Raw genomic sequence first — 20,586 nt, 5'->3', positions numbered from 1 at the left:
AAATTTTTAACTGTAACGTTCAAAAGTGTAACCAAACTTTAAACTGTATTTTCAGTGTTGACTACACAATTAGTTTTGTTTTTGGCGGTATTTTTAATCAAGTTAACGAGTAATTTGATAACATTGTAAGTAGAAATTCATATTGTAAAATAAAAATTAAAATATTTTTAAGATGTTTACCTATTATCTTATGAAAAAAAATTTTCGATTTTTTGAAGCTGATATTCATATAATAATATAAAATAATAATAAATAATAATAATAATTAATTTTATGTATTCGAAAAATGATACTTTTAAAAATAAAATATTGTATTTACTAAAAATTGTATTTTTTATTAAAAATATTATTTTCATAATTATTATTCAGCTCTGTAACCCTGAAATAAAAATTAACAGGAGATGTTATATCATTTATCATCATTGCATTGTTTATATTTTGTGCTTTTTATTTATAACAATGATCGTGTTGTTAAATTACACATTTCAACTCTAATGAATTTTTTTTTTTTTAATCTATGACTAGTTATTTCTTTTCTTGTACGTATTACAAACTTAATACTTTACAATATAGTCTACATTTTCTATAATTACAATTACAAAATATATTTAAATATTATAATAGTTTACATAGAATACTTTTAGCGGAATTTAGTTCGTGATTTCATTGCAATTGGAATGATATTAAAAGTTAGCACACAGAAGTCTTATAATTTTTTGATAAACTAAATAAAAAATAAAACAAGGCAATATATTATACTGAGTTCATTTGGAATTAATATATCGGGTGTATCAGGCAATTGAGATCAAAATTGTCTCGAATTTGGTAAATGATAAAAACAAAATTATTGAGAAAGAATTTGAATGGTATGACAATTTTTTTTCCTTCCTATTACTTCTCTTTAAAATAACATGGAGAAAGAAATTTAAACTGTTGAGTGTCTTTTAAAAAAGTAAAACAAAATATTATAATAATTAAAGTTGAAAAAAATGGTCACTTTAATTTATGAAAATTATCATTCAATGAAATTTTTTTCTTTAAAATAATACTTTTCTACTCTTATCAAATTCGAGATACAATTCATCTTAGAATTAACTTGCATTTAGTTTATCTTAAATATACAATAATATTTTTTAATTAGTTATATAGTAGAGCGTCGATTTATCTTAACATCGATAACCCGAATGACCGTTTATCCAAATATAAAATGTGTCCACATATTCACGTATTTCATCTATGCATTTAACAATATTTATGTTGTGGAACATTTTAGTCGATTTCAATGTTAGAGTTTAATATCTAATCTGAATTTAAAGACGTATAAATTTCATTTTTACGAAAAACATTAAAATAAAAGAATTAGCGTTGAAATTAAAAAGATAAATTGAATATCATTGTATTAAAAAATGTATGAATGATGGGCAAACCGGGGGTGGGGAGGTGTTGTCAAATTTAAAGAAATTTTGTTGAATAAAAAAAAATATTATGCTATTTTTTAACAAGTATTAGGTGCCAATGAAATAGTAAAATGAGATTATATTATTTATAAAAATATAACGTTTATACTGTCTATCCAGGGATTACGAAAAAATTTAACACAAAATGGTGGGTCATATAGGAAAATAGTTCGAGAAACAATGTACTAGATTAACTGGACTTGATCGAATTTTTTCACTTTCTGGATGATTGTTTTAAACATTAAACTATTGGTTAACTTTTTTACGAATAACTATTATATTTGGCAAGAAGGTTTTTGATTCCACAACACAAATATTCAGTATAAACGAAGATACGACGAGACATATTAATATTCCAATACATAGTTGAAGCTAAACATCGAAATGAAGTAGATGTTATAAAAATGTTTATATTGTATGAAATTCACGATTTGGCAATATCTAAGAAAGTCTAATTTTTGATGTATTACACTTTCCTTATTATTAAATACATATTTGTTTACTCATAAGTCATCTAGACTTATTACTAAATTGCTTAATTTTTAATTGATTTATGACATAATTAGAAATTTGATTATTTCAGGTCGATTATTTGAAAGAAATTTGTCTAACAATTAATTTGAATAATCGACGCTCTATTGTACTATGATTTTTTGCATTATTATTAAACATAACTTTCCTGTTTTTTTTTAACAATATTTCCAGTGACAACAGCAGTGATTAACGGTACATTAATTTGTTTTTCCACAGATACAGTGGTACAAGTATTACTAGGTACTTTAACATTGCTACTTTTATTACTGCTATGTCTTCTCCAGAAATCAGAATGATTACTGCTACTACAATTAGTTGAACCAGTTGTGTATGTTCCAGTTCTATCAGAAGTCTTTTTCTTTCTTTTCCTTGTAGGACCTAATCCACAAAGTCTCAAAAAACCTTCTCTAAATTTAGTAGACATTAAATTATATAAAATAGGATTAATAGCGGAATTTAAATATAACATTACTCTACAGAAATATAACAAACTATAATATCCTTCGATTCCAAGATTGATTATCATTTCTTGAGGTACTACAATTATCCATAAAGTTAATGCTCGAAATGGTAATAAACAAAGAAAAAAACATAATACAACAGTACCCAACATTAATACTACCTGTTTACGATATTTCAACAAATTATTAGCTGGACCACGGCTTATCGCTGGATTTGCCATTAGATGCAATGCTATCACTGTGTACAAAACCATTAGAATTAACAATGGTATCACGAAAAAGACGATTATCGTTGTAAGAACAAAAACATTCATCCATGTTGCATCGGCTGAAGTGTAACAGGTTGGTATAAACGTATCGTCGACTTCTTCTAACTCGTAGTTTACCATTAAAAGTATCGGACTGTTGATCAAAATAAAATTTTATTAAATTTATACTATTAATAATGGTTTATTATTGTTAATCATAAAGAGAAGCATTATTTTTATTGCAACAAACGGTTAGTATACAGCTTTAAGCATCTAACTCAATTATTTCGAATAAAAAAATAATTACTAAATTGTGTACATTAATAATAAATTATTTTTATAGAATTTACTTTTATTCATGTTTATTGCATGCAATTGTTCCAATAATTTTGATGGAATAAATAAACAACAAATGAAAAAGTTGATTTTATCATTTACGTTGCATTATTTAGTGATTGTTTTTTATCAAATATTCAAATAGTTAAACATATTTTAAGGTTAGTATAATAAAATTAGTCCTGTAAAATGTTTTAACAATCACATATCATTCTGTCGATAGAAAAGACAATTGCTTGTTACGTAAGAGACTGATATATATATCTTGTAGCGATCAATCACTGTTTGATGCGATTGCACGTACAATCAACTGTAAATCAATCGTATCGAAATGTTTCAAATTATTTACAAAGAAAAAAAATAAAACAAAATAAAAGAATAACTTAAAAAATAAATAAATTTAAAATAAATTATAATAATTTATAAATAAAATTTAATACTAAACTTATCACACCGATCGATCAAATTAACCATTTTTAAACTTTAAGAGAGTAAACGTTAATAAATTATTTATTACTCGCGATTAGAATTGTTTATTATTCCTGATCAAAGTTCTGACAGAGATCTACCAGCCCAACTACAGGGGGAAGTTCACTCTTTTCTAATCTCAATCCCAAGTATAACATTTGAATGAAGGTTGATCAAAACCAGAGGGAACAACGTTTCTAGTCGTGTAAAGGGATAGAGATTAACGTCATTTCAGGCCAAGTGTCTGACGAAAATTTAATCTCACTACTTTTTGGTCTCTGGCCGACACGGGAACATAAGATGTTATCGATCATGAATGAATATAAAGGATATCTGAAATTTTTTCTTATGAACGTTTTGAATATATCCTAAAATTCGTATTCAAAAACGAGAAACAATCTTCTAATAACATAGATTATTTAAAACTTTATTCAAAAGTTATAATATCAATTGTAAAACTATTTAAATGTTGTTACTTCTGCAAATATAAGCTTGAAAATGTTGGCGAATTTTTATTAATTTTTGAGAACTGTATCTCTAATTCGTTCTATCACAAGATTAAGAATAACTATCTCAGTTTCTGTACACTAAAAATAGATTATACAGAAGTGTTGGTAGGTTTATTTGTTAACAATAATCCGATAAAGATTTTAGGTTAAAAAAGAAATGGCCGAAATTCGTTTGCTTTGGAGTTGGGTTCTTGAGAAAACTCTCCCCTTCGACAAAGTTAAGCACGAGTGATCTGTTCTTACATACGGTATATAAAACGTTCCTGTGGAAAGTGGTTTACGGATAATATGCTTTTTATGACAAGAGTAGCAGCTGTATGCGCCCGTAGGCGGTGTACTTAAGAACGCAAGAGAGACGGGTGCTGTTCTCATAGAGATACGTTCACGCACACACAGACGATACTTATTGAGTCTGGTTCATGCGTTTTCCCTCATCTGACTGAACCGGAATGTATATAAAGGTCGGATGAACCACTTCCGTACACTACGTTCGATGGAGTACGAAATCGAGGTCTCTTCGACTGAGTCTCACCCTTCTTGCACTTGGCAGGACCTTTTTCTTTTCTTTTTTTTACGACGCGAATAATGATCTGTGGTATCGGTGTATATTGGTCATTATTCTTTTTATTTACTTTTTCTTCTCGTGATAGTAAAATTATTGGAACGTTAAATGATTTTTTATTTAACATTTATCGCTGATTTTTCGATTAATAATAAGCCACGTGTGGGTTTTCAAATAACCCAGAACGGAAATTTAGAGTGGGACGTTTGCGACCCATGTGGCACGGAATATGTTATTATAAACGAGCTTTAGATCAAATGTTAACGTTCAAATGATATTTATATAATGCATTTTTATTTGATGTCAAATCAAATGACGAATAAGTAAATAGGAAATTAAAATTAATGTATAAATTGATGAAGAGGAAAGGATATCAAGCAAGCTGGTGACAAGCTAAGCGATACTTTGATTTGTCTAATGACAAAACAACAATAATACCTACGAAGTCTATCGATCTTCTCACCTTGTGCAAAGGGCTGCTGCTACCCAAGCTAAAAGGCAAAGAAATGTCGCTCTAGCCTTCGTGCAAACATATCTACGAATGAAAGAAACGTTAGTCAGATTTTGATATACTACGTGGATTTAAAGTATATGTAAATTTGATACGTATAGAGTGATCCAAAATGAAAACAACTGTAAAGCTTTTAACTTTGTAAATTATCAACAAATTTTAATTCTGTTACTTTTTAATATAAATAATATAATTTAAATAATAAAAAAGAAATATTTTTATTGATAATTCATGAAGCTACAAGAGTTCTGTTAAATTATCGTCACTTTATTTTGAACCACCCCATATGTTGTATACATTTCTCTTCTTTCACTTACCCTGCCCTAAGCGGCTCACAAATCGCATAGTATCGTTCAAAACTAATGGCCAAAATTGTTAAAACTGAGGCATGTGCTACAGTCAATTCCACAAATGGAACAGCTTTACCTGAAACAAAAAGTAAAGTATACATATAATTTATTATTTTCTTTAAATTATTGTATATTTTTAATTGTTTTATTTCTCTTATTGTAAGCTCATATTGGATTCATTATTTCCCCATTACTAGATATATTTTTTATTACATTATATTATTATACTCCACCCTCTTGTAACACGGTATTCTGAAAATTAGGTTTCAATATAACACGGTGCAAAAATTATGACAACTTATAATATACAGTTTCAAGTATCAACTTACAATTAGACAAATCTTTTATTTTCACAATTTTTAGTTTCCATTTAACACAGTTAAACGGAATATATTAATTGCTACGTTATAGTTGAGTTGAATCGTTATTTCGTATTTAATGAATGCACTCGTTAGTTTAGTATGAATAAAGTTTAGTATCAAATCATTTTTCAGTTTCAACCCTTCGTCTTAATATCAGAGGGTGCCCTAAGGGTAATTTAATTTATATACAAATTTCAAGCATATTTGAAATACTTTATTTGATGAATATAATTATAAATTCTTTCATAACTATTGCTACGAATGTTAGGAAACTGTGTGTGTGTTTGTAATATAATGAAGTTATCTGCTTCATTTATTGGATTTTTGATTTTACTTTCAAATTTGTCGACGTTCATTGATATGAAATATTATTTGTAAAAGAAGTATTCCAAATTTTTGGTGTAAAAAACTGATATTAAATTATTTATAACTTTGATTTGAATGTAAATAATAGCCCTGCAATTTTATAATGTTTAAGTACTAACACTTAAAATTATGAAACATTTGACAATTAGTCAAAACATAAACTATTAGTAAACAATATAATAAGACACATAATATATTTATTTGTTTTAATCTTTTTAGCGTCACGCATTGGTGTTAGGGTTTATTCAAGATTGGGTAATAACCGTATTTGAAAATTTGAAGTAGACGTTACTCGATTACTGTAACGAGTATCGTAATATAAATAAAGATCAGATTGTGGTACGGTTTCGATTGGAAAACAGAACAATATAAAAACTAATTGTATTATCTCGTTTTGTGCGTAAAGATAATTTTTGTGCAATACATAAAATTATAATATCATTGAAATATTATATATTATATTACACAGGGTAATTATAAAACATATTTTATACAAAATTATTTTATACTATTCTTGTTCTAATATTGTACAGTAGACAAAGAAACATATTGAAGAAGGTTATTCCATTTTTAATAATAAAAAGGGAATGAAAAAAATGTGATTTTTATATTTTCTAAAGTAACTTTGCCTAATTATCAATGAACAGATTTATGGATGAAAAAGTATTAGAAAGAAAATTAATAAATGATGATCAAGATAAATTGTTTTTGTTGTTCTACACAAAGGAAAAAAAGGGGACACAGATGTGTCGGCTTTTTCATCGTCAGTTTTCGCCACATTTAGAAAGAAAAAGAGAGAGAGTGTGTGCATGTGATAGCTAATGTCACATATGGGTCAATTTCTTGGATTTTGTCACCTTTCTTCTCATGAAATAGAGGGTAGAAATAGGCAAGATGATTACACCACTTGTTTATCTCTCTTTCTTTTTATTTCTAACCTCTTTTTCTTTCCCATATGTACGTGTCCCTTTTTTCGTTTGGAAATGATAGAAGAAATCTTACGGGAGTAAGTTAAACCGATACTGTAATAACTATGATACCTTCCTATTTTTATTTCTTTCTTACATCTCGAATGATACAAAGATGAAACCACGTCCCTTTGGAATTCGAAGGATTTCTGATTTTGATCAATTCGACCAGCTACGATATCAAATAAAGTCAATCCAGTAGGAAAAAGGAACCTATCGTGAAGATAAAAAATAAGTTTTTTCTTTTTGGGGAAGGTTAAGTATTCTATTGACCTTCGATAACTTAATTTAATACTCTTTCAATTTTGTTCATATATTCTTTTCATTCGCATTATTGTTTTTAATTGTACAGGGTTTTTATGAACTGAAATTTTATGTAAAAATGTTATTGCATAATTAAGAAGTTGTTTTTCTTGAAATATATATTCCACTTGTATAATTAATATATTTTGTACAATATATTCTTAAGTTCATTTCATTGTTTGTTAGATGATAGTCCATTTCTAGTCACGTATGCTGCAAAATGTCAGATTGCATAAATGTTTTAGTTCTTGGAATTCAATGAGAAACGTTATCTTTGTTTTGTGGTACAAATTTCATCTCAACAAATAATAAGATGAATAAAGCTTTTTCATGTACAGATACCCCCCCATTTCTATTTATGAGATAAATATTGAAAATATCGAAATTTTCATATTACTAGTTACGTTACAAATGAACTTTGACAGTTGCCAATAATCTTTCGTTTAAAAATAAACGTTTAAAAATATTAATCCAATAAATAGCAGTTCTAATAATATATTTTTAGCTTCTAATATTTCTTTCGCTAAAATGTGAAACTCGAGACCATAGTGTATGTGTGTGTGTGTGTGTGTGTGTTAGATTGTAAACGCAGACGTTTGCTTTCACTTATTTTTCTATTTGTATTAGAAATTGTAAAGAAAAATTTGACGATATAATGTTTTAACGATGAAGGTTTTATATTTTTAAATCTGTCGTTTAAAACTAAATTGAGATTTGTTTTGTAAGATCGATTTCTTCATAAAATGCATTTACTTATTTTCATCAAAACTCTTCTTTTATTTAGGGATGAAATTTTGATCTAGAAAAGATGGATTCATTGTATATAACAGTGGTATTCAACCTTTTTCCTTTCGTAGATGACACACCGATGGAAAAATAAATACATTTTCAAAATTGATGAATTAAAAGTACAATAGATCATTATGGGTGGACAAAAATAAGTGTATTATTTAAGCATTAACACTTTAATGGCCGCACGTGTACTCAGTCAAACGTCGTCAGAGGCCCGGTAATATTTTTCAAGAATTAATTTAAAAAAAAACTTTATTGTCATTTAAGAAAAAATTAACATAAAATAAAAAACAACAAATTTAATTTTATATAATATAATTTTAAATATATATAAAATTATAAATAAAATAACGGCCAATGTTCCGGCTATCACAAACATGTTGTGTGAGCGGTCATTAAAGTGTTAATTTGATTTTTGGGTATTGTTTACAAAAGCTATTAATTTTTAAAGTACGGGGGTTGTGAGGTGGATATTAATTTTGGTCATTTGTCAATTTTTGATACAAAAGAAGAAAAAGTAAATTTATGACTGTATTTTTAAGCTGCTTTCAATTTATTGAAAAAAAATGTTTTATTAAATGTTCTTTTGTATATTTGAATAGAACATATATATAGAAATAATTTTATAAAAAAATCTTCTCGAGAGTTTTTCTTTCATATAAAAATTCAATAAGTGTAAATTGAAAAATAAAATGAAATCCATCGGAGAAATTGTACTTTGGCAAAAAGCTTTCCCAAGAGTGATAAAAAAAATGGCGAAAGAGAGTATACGAATGTCAAAGATAGCGAAAACTTCGTTTCTTATTTTTCTATCAACTCCATCTAGCTGAAGAATTTTTTTTTATATTTTGTTCTATCCAACCTGGCAGAGAATCTTTTCAGAACAAACCACTTCACTTCTCTTTTTCATAATACAAAAATGCGGAATGGAAATATTATAATTTACTCCGGGCAAAAGTTACTTTTAAATTGGATCGTAAATGTATTTTTGTTGTTGTTGAATTGTACAGTGTATTTAAAAAAATATTTTTCTTTTAAAGTCGAATACAGAAGAATCTTAGTTATCTGAATTATTATTATTATCAGAATTTTTTGTTACGTGTAAAAGGTTCAATATCTAGGATAAATCATACAAAACACAATTAATTATTTATATTAGTAATAAAGTCTGATATTGATTACAAACTAACTATTTATAATGTAACAATGATGAAAAAGTATAATGAAAAAGAAAAAGCAAAATATACAGTCATTTCGAAAAATATTTGAACACTGTAATATAATCAATTTTATGATTTCATATATACTGTGATTATAGTTTTTTACAATAGGCTAACTTAATTTAAAAACTTATGTATAAATTAATATTAATATTGGGTTGGAAAGAAAGTAATATTTCACATTAAACAACCGAAATTACTTTCTTGCTAACCCAATATTAGAAATTAAAAATTAAAATCTAATATATTTTTTTTTTATACTTCTTTTTTTTAATAGGTTAGGGTCATTTTTCTGTAGTTTTTCATTATTTTATTATTCAAATATTTGATGTTTCCTAATTATTTCGAATAGTTGAAATTTTATAAAACTGTATTGAATAATACCAATGAAATATTTTGTGTTTGAAAATTATGTTTAGAAAAAAGTGAATGTAGACAGTGGCCAAGATTTTAGAAGAATGGCGTTTTTTTACTGTATTTCCTGCCACGAAGGTTAAAGAGATATTGAAAGGAAACCGGTTGAACAGAAAGAAGGCGCTATACTAACCGTAGCATTAAATGCTCCAACGGCGTATTGGCTAAGAGCAACGGTAATTCGCAACGGGGGGTAGAAGTTCACCTACTCGTTTCATCCCTGTGAACCTCCATCAACCCTATCCAGTAACAAGTTCTACCTTGTACCTACCTAGTACCATTCTATGAAATGACTTTTTTTTCTTTATTTTCTCTCTTTTTCTCTCTTCTACCTTGCCCTAGCCTTGTTCTCGAGACATTAGAACCTAAGCTGCTTTCAAGGACACTTCAATGTCTAGAGCAACTTTATCCAACTTCTTTATAAGTACGGATTCTTTCTTTTTGTTTTTCTTATTAATTTTTAACGTGATGAGATATGAAAAATAAAATTACTTTTATTTATTTTATCAGTGTTACTGTAAAATAATGGATTAGTATAGATAAATATTTTGTTAATCTAATAAAAACCAATAAAAATGATTGGTTTAATTATAAATTGAGATTAAATTAAATATTAATAATAAGATGCAAAATAACATCAAGTTACACGTTAACGCTTTAAATATATGTATATAATTATTAATATATTATATAATTATTAAATATATATATTAAAGTTTATCTTAATTATTTATTTAATATTTATAATACAATTATAAATATTATTTATATATTATATATATAAATATTTATTTAAAATATTGACTAAATAAATTAGAAACAAAAAATATACTCTTACAAGACGTTGATATTTTCAACAGATGAATTTTAATTGTAAGAAATAATATTTCGCCCCCGGGTGGGCTCGAACCACCAACCTTTCGGTTAACAGCCGAACGCGCTAGCCGATTGCGCCACGGAGGCGGGTTGCAGAGCTTAAGGCACATAAACTGTCAAATGTAACTAGCCTTTGTCTATAACAAATTCTCTAAAAAAAGGCGCCATTTTGATACAAAAAAATTGAATTTTTTTATGTAAATATTTTTATAATATGAAAATGGGTTCTAAAAATTGCAAAATTATTCAAATAAATAATAAAATAACCGAGATAAGAAGATGTATCAAAGATAGCGTGTGTTCTTCTCAGAAACTATCAAATCGATCGATTTACAATTGTACTGACATGTATAATACATGTTAGGCTGTCATTTTTCAGCTCTGCTCATTTGTGTCATCATTTGTAGGATACCCTAATGAATTCATTAAATTTATAAACTTTTGTTATATTTTTTAATTCTTGTATTTATTTTAAGGTTAGGATCCATGTAATTCATCGATATTTTTTATTCTCAAATCATGTAATAACAAACCGGTGTTATACAAGTGTAACCTGTGTAATAATACAGGTATAATAATACTTGACTTTTCATTTAAAAAAAAATGGCACCGTTAATGAAAACGTTTATGATAGTTATTACGTTTAATGTCTTTTTTATTAGTGAAAAGATTGATCATACGAAAGAAGAAAATTTAATTAACGTCAAGACTCGTAAAATTAATCGTAATATTGAATATCATATTGTAGAATGCGATTAATATTACAAGAAACGTAGTTTTTCCTTTGATAAAATTTATTATGATTGTTTTTAATGAAAGATAACATTTGAACACGTATCTTATTTATAATTTATAAATTATTAAATATTCAAATAAAATTTGTTTTTAAATTCTTTAATTGTCTTAAATGTACAATTTAATGTGAACGTATTTGTATTATTCTTTTTCTTTTGTTCTGCGTTGTGTTCATTACATTTAACTTTTTATCATCAAAGACAAGATTGCATTTATAATAAGCAAGCCTCAATGATAGAACCCGTTTTGTTTTCCTATTATCTATTTGGGTTACTTTACAAACTCGTTGCACCTTAAGTCATTCAAATCGTTACACGTGTGTACGTATAGGGGCATTATGGAATTCTTATTTATTTATTTATTGGCAATTACCAATTGTTATTGTTTTGAATTAAATTAGTTATTTTCTTTTTTTTGGAGGAAATGAAAATAGATATTGCATATTCGTGATATTATTAATATATATATAATAATAATATTATATATATAATATTTATATAAATTTTTATATATATATAATTATATATTAATAATTAATATTAATGTATTATGTATAATATATTATATTATATATATTATAAAATATAATTTCTTTTTTATAATTATAATCACATATAATTATATTATATTAAAATATAATATATATATATATATATATATATATATATATATATATATATATATATAATATAATATAATAACTAATTATATATATGAAAAGTAATTGTTAAACAATTAATTTAAATTTGGTTAAAGATAATATATTTTTATTTATAAGTCTTGTTTTTTTCTTTTAAAGAAAAAGAGAAAAATATTACAGTCAGTTTTTCCGAAAAAAATGTTTAAACCAGATCGTATTTTGTGTACAATTCGATGGATAACTATAAGAGGATAATCGTTAAAACGTGCAGAATCTTTTATATTTCTGGCGTCGTTACTGAACGAATTCACACATCAGTTGCTTGAAAAAGAGCAAGAAAATTCGTGGCTGGTTTTAACACAACTGTCTAAGCAAACTGTACGTACGTACGATCGAATCGGGATCTTGTGCATTTGGTTTATCTATAAAAAGAAATGGTAAGTGAACGAATAGGTCAAAAGTTTGAAGTGTTTATTGATTTATATTTGAATTTTCGCAATCTAGTGAAAATATATACGTCTTTCGTTCGATATTAACGATCAGTATGTTTCAGTTAAACAAAGTTTACATGCAACATCCTTCCATGTAATAGTAAGATCAAAGATAACCGAATAAAATAAGAAAATAAGAAATTTTGACAAATATAAAAGATATCTCGTTGCAGTACACAAATAACAAATGTAAGAAATAAATATTATATAAATAAAATAAGAAATATATCGATAAATCAAAATTACAAATCATTTTTATTAGTTTCATAAAAGTAATTTGTGATCTCTTAATGGAATTTCTATTGGGTAAATTTGTCGAACAACTCGGTAGGTAGTAAAAAGAACAAATGATTAAATGTTTGATTTACCGAACCGAGTTGAATGCAGAAACGAACGTTACCAACGAAATGCGTGAAGAAAATTAAGAGATCCACCGGTCGTGCTAAATTTAAAATACTGTTGAAAGAAAATGAAAAATAAAACTTTGCGAATACGAATTTCTACCATTTGCCATTTTTACGAGTTAATTAATTAAAGTTTTAATTCGTTTTTACATTTACGATTATCTAAGATTATCTGACGCAATACAATTAATTTACTTTTTATTTATTTTGAAAATTTGAATGCATCGAATATTGTGATTTGTAAGTGTCATATCATTGGTCAATGATTAGGAAAACTTAAAGTGAAAAATACATGAAATCTAAATATTTCAATTATTCCAATGAAATAACTTTCACGATTTAGCAATATTACGTGAGAACCGTTTGATTAAATATAATTAAATATAAATATACAAATTAGAAAGCTCAAAATTTGATTGCGATAAATGTTTGAGAATTTTTTGATTATTTTTATTGATTTATTTAACGTACATTGACGTATTTAACTTAACTACACTTGTTTGAGTAATATTTTTTCTTTTGAAATTTTCAAAGAGCATCAAATATTGTGTTTCAATAAGTGTCGTATCATTGCTAGTTGTTTGGAAAAAGTTTTGAGAATAAAACGACAGCTGCTACTATCTCGGAAATGTGCGTGCGATTTAGAAAAAAAAAGTACGCTTGGCATTTCGCCCAATGACACTAATCACGATGAAAATTTTCTCTGAACTTCTACTTTCCTGAAAATGATTTGACGTACAATAAAAATGTTGAAATTATTACGATAAAAAAAAACTTCCTCAATTTTGCTATTTTGTTATTTTTTTTTTTTTGTATGAAAATTTATTATATATAATTAATTAGAATTATTAATGCTTACATTCAATTTTGATAAATAATTGAAGCGTTTTTTAAAAAGGTCACTTAAATTACTGTCTCATACAAGCATATATAAAGATAAAATGTATTATATCGAAAAACTTTTAAAACATGTTGTCCTTTTATGCATTTAATTTGAAAAAGTTTCAGTACTCGATTTATATTAAAGACAATCCTAAACTAGGATACCATCCACGAAAGATTTTAAGATATAAAATCTCGTTAGTTTGTTGTTAAGTACTTGCAGTACTCGGATTTCAACGTAATCGTCGTATATTTTTCAAAGCAGTACTTGACAAAATGTGTATATGTCCTGTTTATGTGTACTTGTATATATCCTCATTCTATTCAAAGAATTTTTTGTCAAATTATACAAAATAAAACAACAATTAAGTATAAATACTTAAATACTTACATATACACATTAAAAAATAAAATGATTTTATTTCTATTCAAATTTGTAACATATTTCAATTTTATTTTATTTCATTTTATTTGTTAAATAGTAAGATTGTAAGATAAATATTGAAAATATTGTAATAATATTAATATATTAAATTAATGTATATATATATATATATAATAATAATAATTAATATAATATAATATTTTAAATTTATATATATAAATATAAAAATATAATAATATATATATATATTTAATTAAAATATATAAATTATAATATATATTTAATTATATTTATATATTTATTATATAATTAATAATATATAGTAATATAATAGTAAATATATATCTAAATATATATATTTAATTATATTTATATATTTACTATATAATCAGTACTATATAATAATATAATAATAAATAAATATATAAATATATATTGGGTTGGAAACTAAGTAATCGCGGATTTTTCAATGAAAATGATTGGTGAAATTCGCAATTACTTAATTGCCAATCCAATATATATATAGATAATATAATAAATAATAATAATTATAAAAAAAAATAATTTTAATTTAAAGATTAAAATCAAATTTAAATTGAATCGTTTAAATATGAAGAATGCATACATAAAATTCATCATAAGTTGATATCATTTTCGTCTACTCTTTCATTGCTTTGTGTCGGAGTATCCTCCCAACATTCCTACCATTTTTCCTGAGTCTTTGCGTCGACATACCGTTTATTGCAACCTAAGACATTCCTAAGTGCGATCCGGATGGGATCCATTAGAAGTGAAAGTGTAACTCACACATACATCCAGACAAAATCGATTCTCTCGTTTCTAATTGCAAGTAAAGAAACTCGAACGTCGGGAAATCGTATTCTTATTTGTTATCCCGTCTCTTTTTTTTTTTTTACGAAAGGATTGTTTTACTTTTTCTTTTTTGAGAAAGGATTGCTTTCCTCTTTTTTTTTTTAGAGAAAAAAAAATCTTATACGAAAAGATTACTTTCTACGTAATTCGTTCTTTTAGTTATCCAATAGTTTAATGGATTCCGAATGTTGTTGATAATTTAATCTTATTAACTGTACAAATATTTCATTTCACGAAATAAGACGTCAATTTCATCAATTAATTTGTGTACTATTTTTACATGAACAATATTAATTTATTACAAAATTACATCTCTAAAATTGATTTTTAATTATGTAAATAGTTGATCTGTTTTGTTCTTAAACTTAATAATTTCATTATACAAAAGTAAATGATATATTAATTTACTAAATGTTTTTATATATTCTCTTTTTAAATTACTTTATATTTTAATATTTGAAAATATATTATTATACAGAAGTTTAAATTTTATAATTTAATGGTATCAAACTTAATAATCAAAAAACTTTATTTTTTCAATGTAAAAAGTTACAAACTTTCAATCAAATATTTTGGCAATAAAATTAAACTAAAAAATTCTAAAAATTGAATAAATCGTTTTGAACAAATCGTGTACAAAATAATAACATTTTTAATAATTGTTTTAAAAGATTAATAAAAAATTAATAATACGTGATAGATAAACATAAACAGTAATACATGAACCGTATAGAAGTTAATAACACTTGTAAAAAGTAATAACCAGAGTTATAACAACTATGTAATAGTTGATAACACATATTTAATTAAATAATACAATAAATCTTGTAAAAAAATTACCATTTACAACGTAACATAATAATGTTTGTTTAAACAAATAAAATTCATGTTAAAAGTTAATAAAGGGTGTTAAAAAAATTATTGTAAATTAACAACACGTGTTAGAACAAAAAAATTTGTATGAAAATGGAAAAACACGTGATTAAAGTTAATCGAAAGGTGGTGTAATTAAATAAAATGGTGTAAGAAAAAATTTGTAAAAGTATTTAAAAGAATACTATTTTCTATTCTACTAATTATATCTTTCCAAGTATCGATTGCTTCGAGTTTGCTTCTGAGACTTTCTTGACTGGGAAGAACGACATATGGTTTTACCTAACTCCAAGGTAACAATGACAGCTTACGGGGAGAAAACGTTCGGCGTTTGATATTTTTGGAATTGTTGACCGACATATCATCGAGATGTCGATGCGCTTTCATCTCATCTTTATTTTCTTCATAGTGTGAATGATGGGAAGATGGTAATAATATGACACATGATGATATATGTACCCATAATTATAAAAATGGTTTAACATAAGTCATGTATCTCTTGTTTCAAGATATTTAAAGGATGATTTCATTTAAACATTAAATTAATTTCATATAATGTTGAAATAATTAATTTATTCATTATTTAATTTTTGACAATGTTGTCAAAATTGCATTGAATTAATTTAATTGAAAATAATGTGATGTAAAATAATTTGCTAAAATAATTTTAATTTTTTTCATTTTCACTTATATTATTTAAATCTTAATTATTATAATTATAAAATTAAAATTTATTTATAAATTAAATAATAATTAAATAATAATTAAATATTATTAAATTAAATTAAATAAATTAAATAAAATTTTATTATTAAATTTATTATTAACCAAATTCTAATAATAAATTATATTTAATAATTAAAGTTTTTCTTTCTGGGTATATAATTTAATTAATTAATATAAACATTACATTATTTTACATTAATATTAACAAACATGTATATACGTCGATAGACCACTCTGGTAATTTTTACCAAAAGCATATATTCGTCCATAGCACTCTAAGTGGTAAATAACTTTTATAATTATGGGTACACATATCGTGGTACATATTTAGAAAAAAAATGAACAAAAAGATCCTTTTACTTACACATGTGTTCTCCTAGTGGCCAAACTTGTGGTCCAGAATTCACTTCCACTAATACGGTTGGGGTGCATATTAAAAGGACGAACAAATCTGCCACACTCAAATTTACGAGAAAAATATTGGTGCTGTTTCTCATATCTTTCCCACGAAGAACGACCAATGGTACCTATTTTTATTTTATACTTGTATAATATATCATATACAGACTAAACCAAAAGTCTTTATGTTAATCTCAAATTTGTTATTTGTTCCTAATCTTTTTAAAATATTTTTTTTGTTTTAATATAAGTTCAGTTTTCTGTAATTGTACAATTATTAAACGGTATTTGTAATATTAATACATTTATGCATGATTATATTAATTTGTTTAAAAGGCACACATAATATTTAAAATAATTGTCAAATATAATTATGGATAATATTTAAATTCTAATATTTTTATCTAATATTATTTAATATAAATATTATATAATTTATATTATATAAATCCTTATATATATAAATTAAGGATATAAATATTAATTTTATTAATATTTTTTTAAATTAATTATAAACTTATATAAATTTTTTATTATAAAAATAAATAAAATAATTAATTTTATTATAATTATTATATTAATTTATATTAATTTTTATATAATTTCCTAAATATTATATTTGTTTATAAATTTTGGATAAACCTAAATACTTCTGGTTTTTTAATTAGAAATAAACCTAATCAATTTTTTCAAGTTAAAATAATTACCATTAGATTTCCTATTATTCCAAGTGCCATAACGATTATGCAAATAACCATAGAAGTTGTTCTAATGTACATAGGTAACATGTAAAGCGTAGAAGTTGCATTCTTAGGTTCAATAACTGAAACTTCACAACGAAAATTTTAAAATTGATATTAATTTTTATTTATAAATATTCATTTTGATAGATTAGTTTTATATTAAAACAACAACAAAAATAATAAGATTACCTGAAAATTCATCGACAGCGCTATTTCTTATTACGGTTGTATAAAATGACGAGTTTAATTCAAGAGCTATGCTCGACATCGTAGATAACATCTTATCGTGTGAAAATTTTCCTAAATTTTTTTCCTTTTTTTACTATATTCCTTTTTCTTTATAGATTTTTTTCTTTTTTTAATCCTTGACGAAGAATTTTTTACGTTTTATGCGACAAAACGTAAACGTTTTGCCTAATTTACTCGACGATTATTTATTTCTTGATTGAAAAAATATTTTCATTGAATTTATCATTCATTATAATATAAACAATTGAAATATTTTACATCTCGTTTCTCGATTTATTTTTTTTAACTGAGTTGAAAATATTCACCAGTCCCCCCCAAAAAAAGAGAGACTAAAATTTACTCAAGTTACATTGATATTTAATTCACACGTTTGAATAATAAAATTATTAATAAAAATTTTCCGAAAAGATCAACAATTGATGTGTTAAAAAAAAATTTCTTTTTTATTTTCCATATTTTTACAAAACGTTCATAATAAAAATGATGAACAATTTCTAATAAGTTTTATCTTTGATTTCGATACTGTATAATTCAATTTTATCAATCTTTTCTTATTAATTTTTAATATTAATAAGAAATTTAATATTAATATGTAAAAATAAAAAATATATAAAAAAAAAAGAAAAAATAATAAATCTTTGAATGTTAGTAATATGATAAAATAAATTTCTAACATTAAAAAATAAAGTCTACATAACCGAGAAAAATTATTTTTATTATTAATTATTATTATATTAAAAAACTAACGTATAAAAAAAACCATATAAATCGAGAAACGATAGTATAAAGTAATAAGAAAATTTTTTTAAATATTTAATTAAATATTAATAATATAAATACCTAATAAATCGAATTATTTTGAATAACTTTAATTCGACAATTTAAATCGTCGAAATAACAAATTTTCTTTTCACGTTCCCATCGTATCACTTTTAAAAACACTTTGACATTTTTATAGTTCACAAGATACACGTGGTTTGATTTAAATAAAAAATTAACACTTATAAAATTCATTACACACTTGCTACGTGTTTAGTTCGTGTGAGATTGAAATACAAAGATATACGAAAGTTGAAAAATTTCGGAAAATTAAGAAAGAAATTGGTATAATTCCATAGATAACATAAAATAAAGGTGTTAATAGGGATCTCATACAGCATACAGCATCGTCTTGATCTTGAAGTAACCACCACTTGTATCAAGACAGGGGTGTTAAGTGACATTATAAACTGCTTTCCGTAACTCAATATCTGTCGACTATTTTTCACGATATTTCTCTTTTTATCTTTCACACACTCATTCTCTCAATTTCTTTTGCTCAAGTAAAATCGATAAAACCAATACTAATGATTATTATCATCATTATCATCATCATCATTTGTATACTATTCCTAAAATATATTATTTCTAATTGTTTCTTAATAGTCCTCGCGAAACACCCTCGTTTACCTTGACAACGTCACATTAACATCAATTAACTTCCATAGATCTCGATTCGATTTGAATCTATGCCAATCGATGATCATCTTCATTAACGAGAGATTTAAACTTTAATGAAATGAATTATAATAAAAAGATTATGTTAAGAAATGTTTGATCGTGAAACAAAAACAATAACAAATGTATAAGATACATATTTTATTAGAGAAAATATATCGAGTTCTTCTAAGTGGAATTATTAAATGAAAATAGGATCAGAGCATAAAGAAAAATAAAAAAAGAATAACATTTTCGTATCGATCATCACAGACGATTAAGTTCATTCTACCGTCGTTTTTCATCGTAAAAATCGATGCTTGTATTTTAGATAACTCGGTATCATTCACACCCAGAAAGGTTTACGATCTTTCTTATAGTTATTTTTTTTCACTTTTGGTACCTTAAGTATCTTTTATAATATTTTTTCTTATTTTTTTTTTAAAGTATAACACTTTTTATTTATTGTTTGATTATTATTTCAACGAATTGTTGCATTAATTTTTTAATTGTTCGATAGTAAGTGTACTTGATGAAACAAAACTATTGAAGTAATAGTTCAAATTGATGCAATTTGATTTATGATGAAATCGTAAGTATTGTAAACAGTATACTGTGTGTCAGAAACACGAAACGTGGCTCACAGATTGTACTGCTAAACTGAATAGGAATTACACGGCCCGCCACAACTCTCAAACAGAACCGAACCATTCCCCTTTACTTCGAGCATGCGCTTTTTCTACTACGCGTATTTACGGTCGTGGTTTGTATGCATGCATTCATGTATGTATGTATGTATGTTTCTTTTCAAGTACATATATCTTTGGCAAACGAGTAAAAGACACAAGAGGAAGAGTTACAGCTGAATGTACTTTCAGTTAATTTGTTTATTTGCATTACGTACGAAAGCTTT

The 20,586-nt window shown here is 25.0% G+C and overlaps 1 protein-coding gene and 1 non-coding gene across 3 annotated transcripts; both read right to left on the bottom strand.

Moving 5' to 3' along the window:
* Positions 1-446: 446 nt before the first annotated feature.
* On the bottom strand, positions 447-20,332 carry ETHR (ecdysis triggering hormone receptor). Of its 2 annotated transcripts, XM_015325716.2 has the most exons (7): positions 19,038-20,332; positions 18,138-18,388; positions 17,913-18,034; positions 17,171-17,333; positions 5,404-5,512; positions 5,039-5,110; positions 447-2,854 (listed from the first exon to the last, which is right to left on the bottom strand). In XM_015325716.2, exons 2-7 carry the CDS (start codon positions 18,226-18,228, stop codon positions 2,122-2,124), a joined length of 1,290 nt encoding a protein of 429 aa, XP_015181202.1. In that variant the 5' UTR covers positions 18,229-18,388; positions 19,038-20,332; the 3' UTR covers positions 447-2,121. The 2 variants fall into 2 exon arrangements, with proteins under 2 accessions (XP_015181202.1, XP_089034340.1); XM_089178214.1 differs by lacking the exon at positions 19,038-20,332 and having other exon boundaries at positions 18,138-18,531.
* On the bottom strand, positions 10,751-10,824 carry TRNAN-GUU (transfer RNA asparagine (anticodon GUU)). The gene has a single exon. It is a non-coding gene; the product is annotated as a tRNA-Asn (tRNA).
* Positions 20,333-20,586: the final 254 nt, after the last annotated feature.

This window comes from Polistes dominula, unplaced genomic scaffold (assembly GCF_049000335.1).
Source record: "Polistes dominula isolate Pdom_NZ unplaced genomic scaffold, Pdom_raw_medaka contig_77, whole genome shotgun sequence".
NCBI classification, from domain to species: domain Eukaryota; kingdom Metazoa; phylum Arthropoda; class Insecta; order Hymenoptera; family Vespidae; genus Polistes; species Polistes dominula.
This window is presented reverse-complemented; position numbering and strand designations above follow the sequence as displayed.

Excerpts from the sequence above, each read along its gene's own strand:
- ETHR (XM_015325716.2), bottom strand. The coding sequence starts at position 18,228 with ATGTTATCTACGATGTCGAGCATAGCTCTTGAATTAAACTCGTCATTT. Across the intron at positions 18,035-18,137 it reads CGCTGTCGATGAATTTTCAG|TTTCAGTTATTGAACCTAAG; the intron begins GTAATCTTATTA and ends TTCGTTGTGAAG. Across the intron at positions 17,334-17,912 it reads GAATAATAGGAAATCTAATG|GTACCATTGGTCGTTCTTCG; the intron begins GTAATTATTTTA and ends AAATAAAAATAG.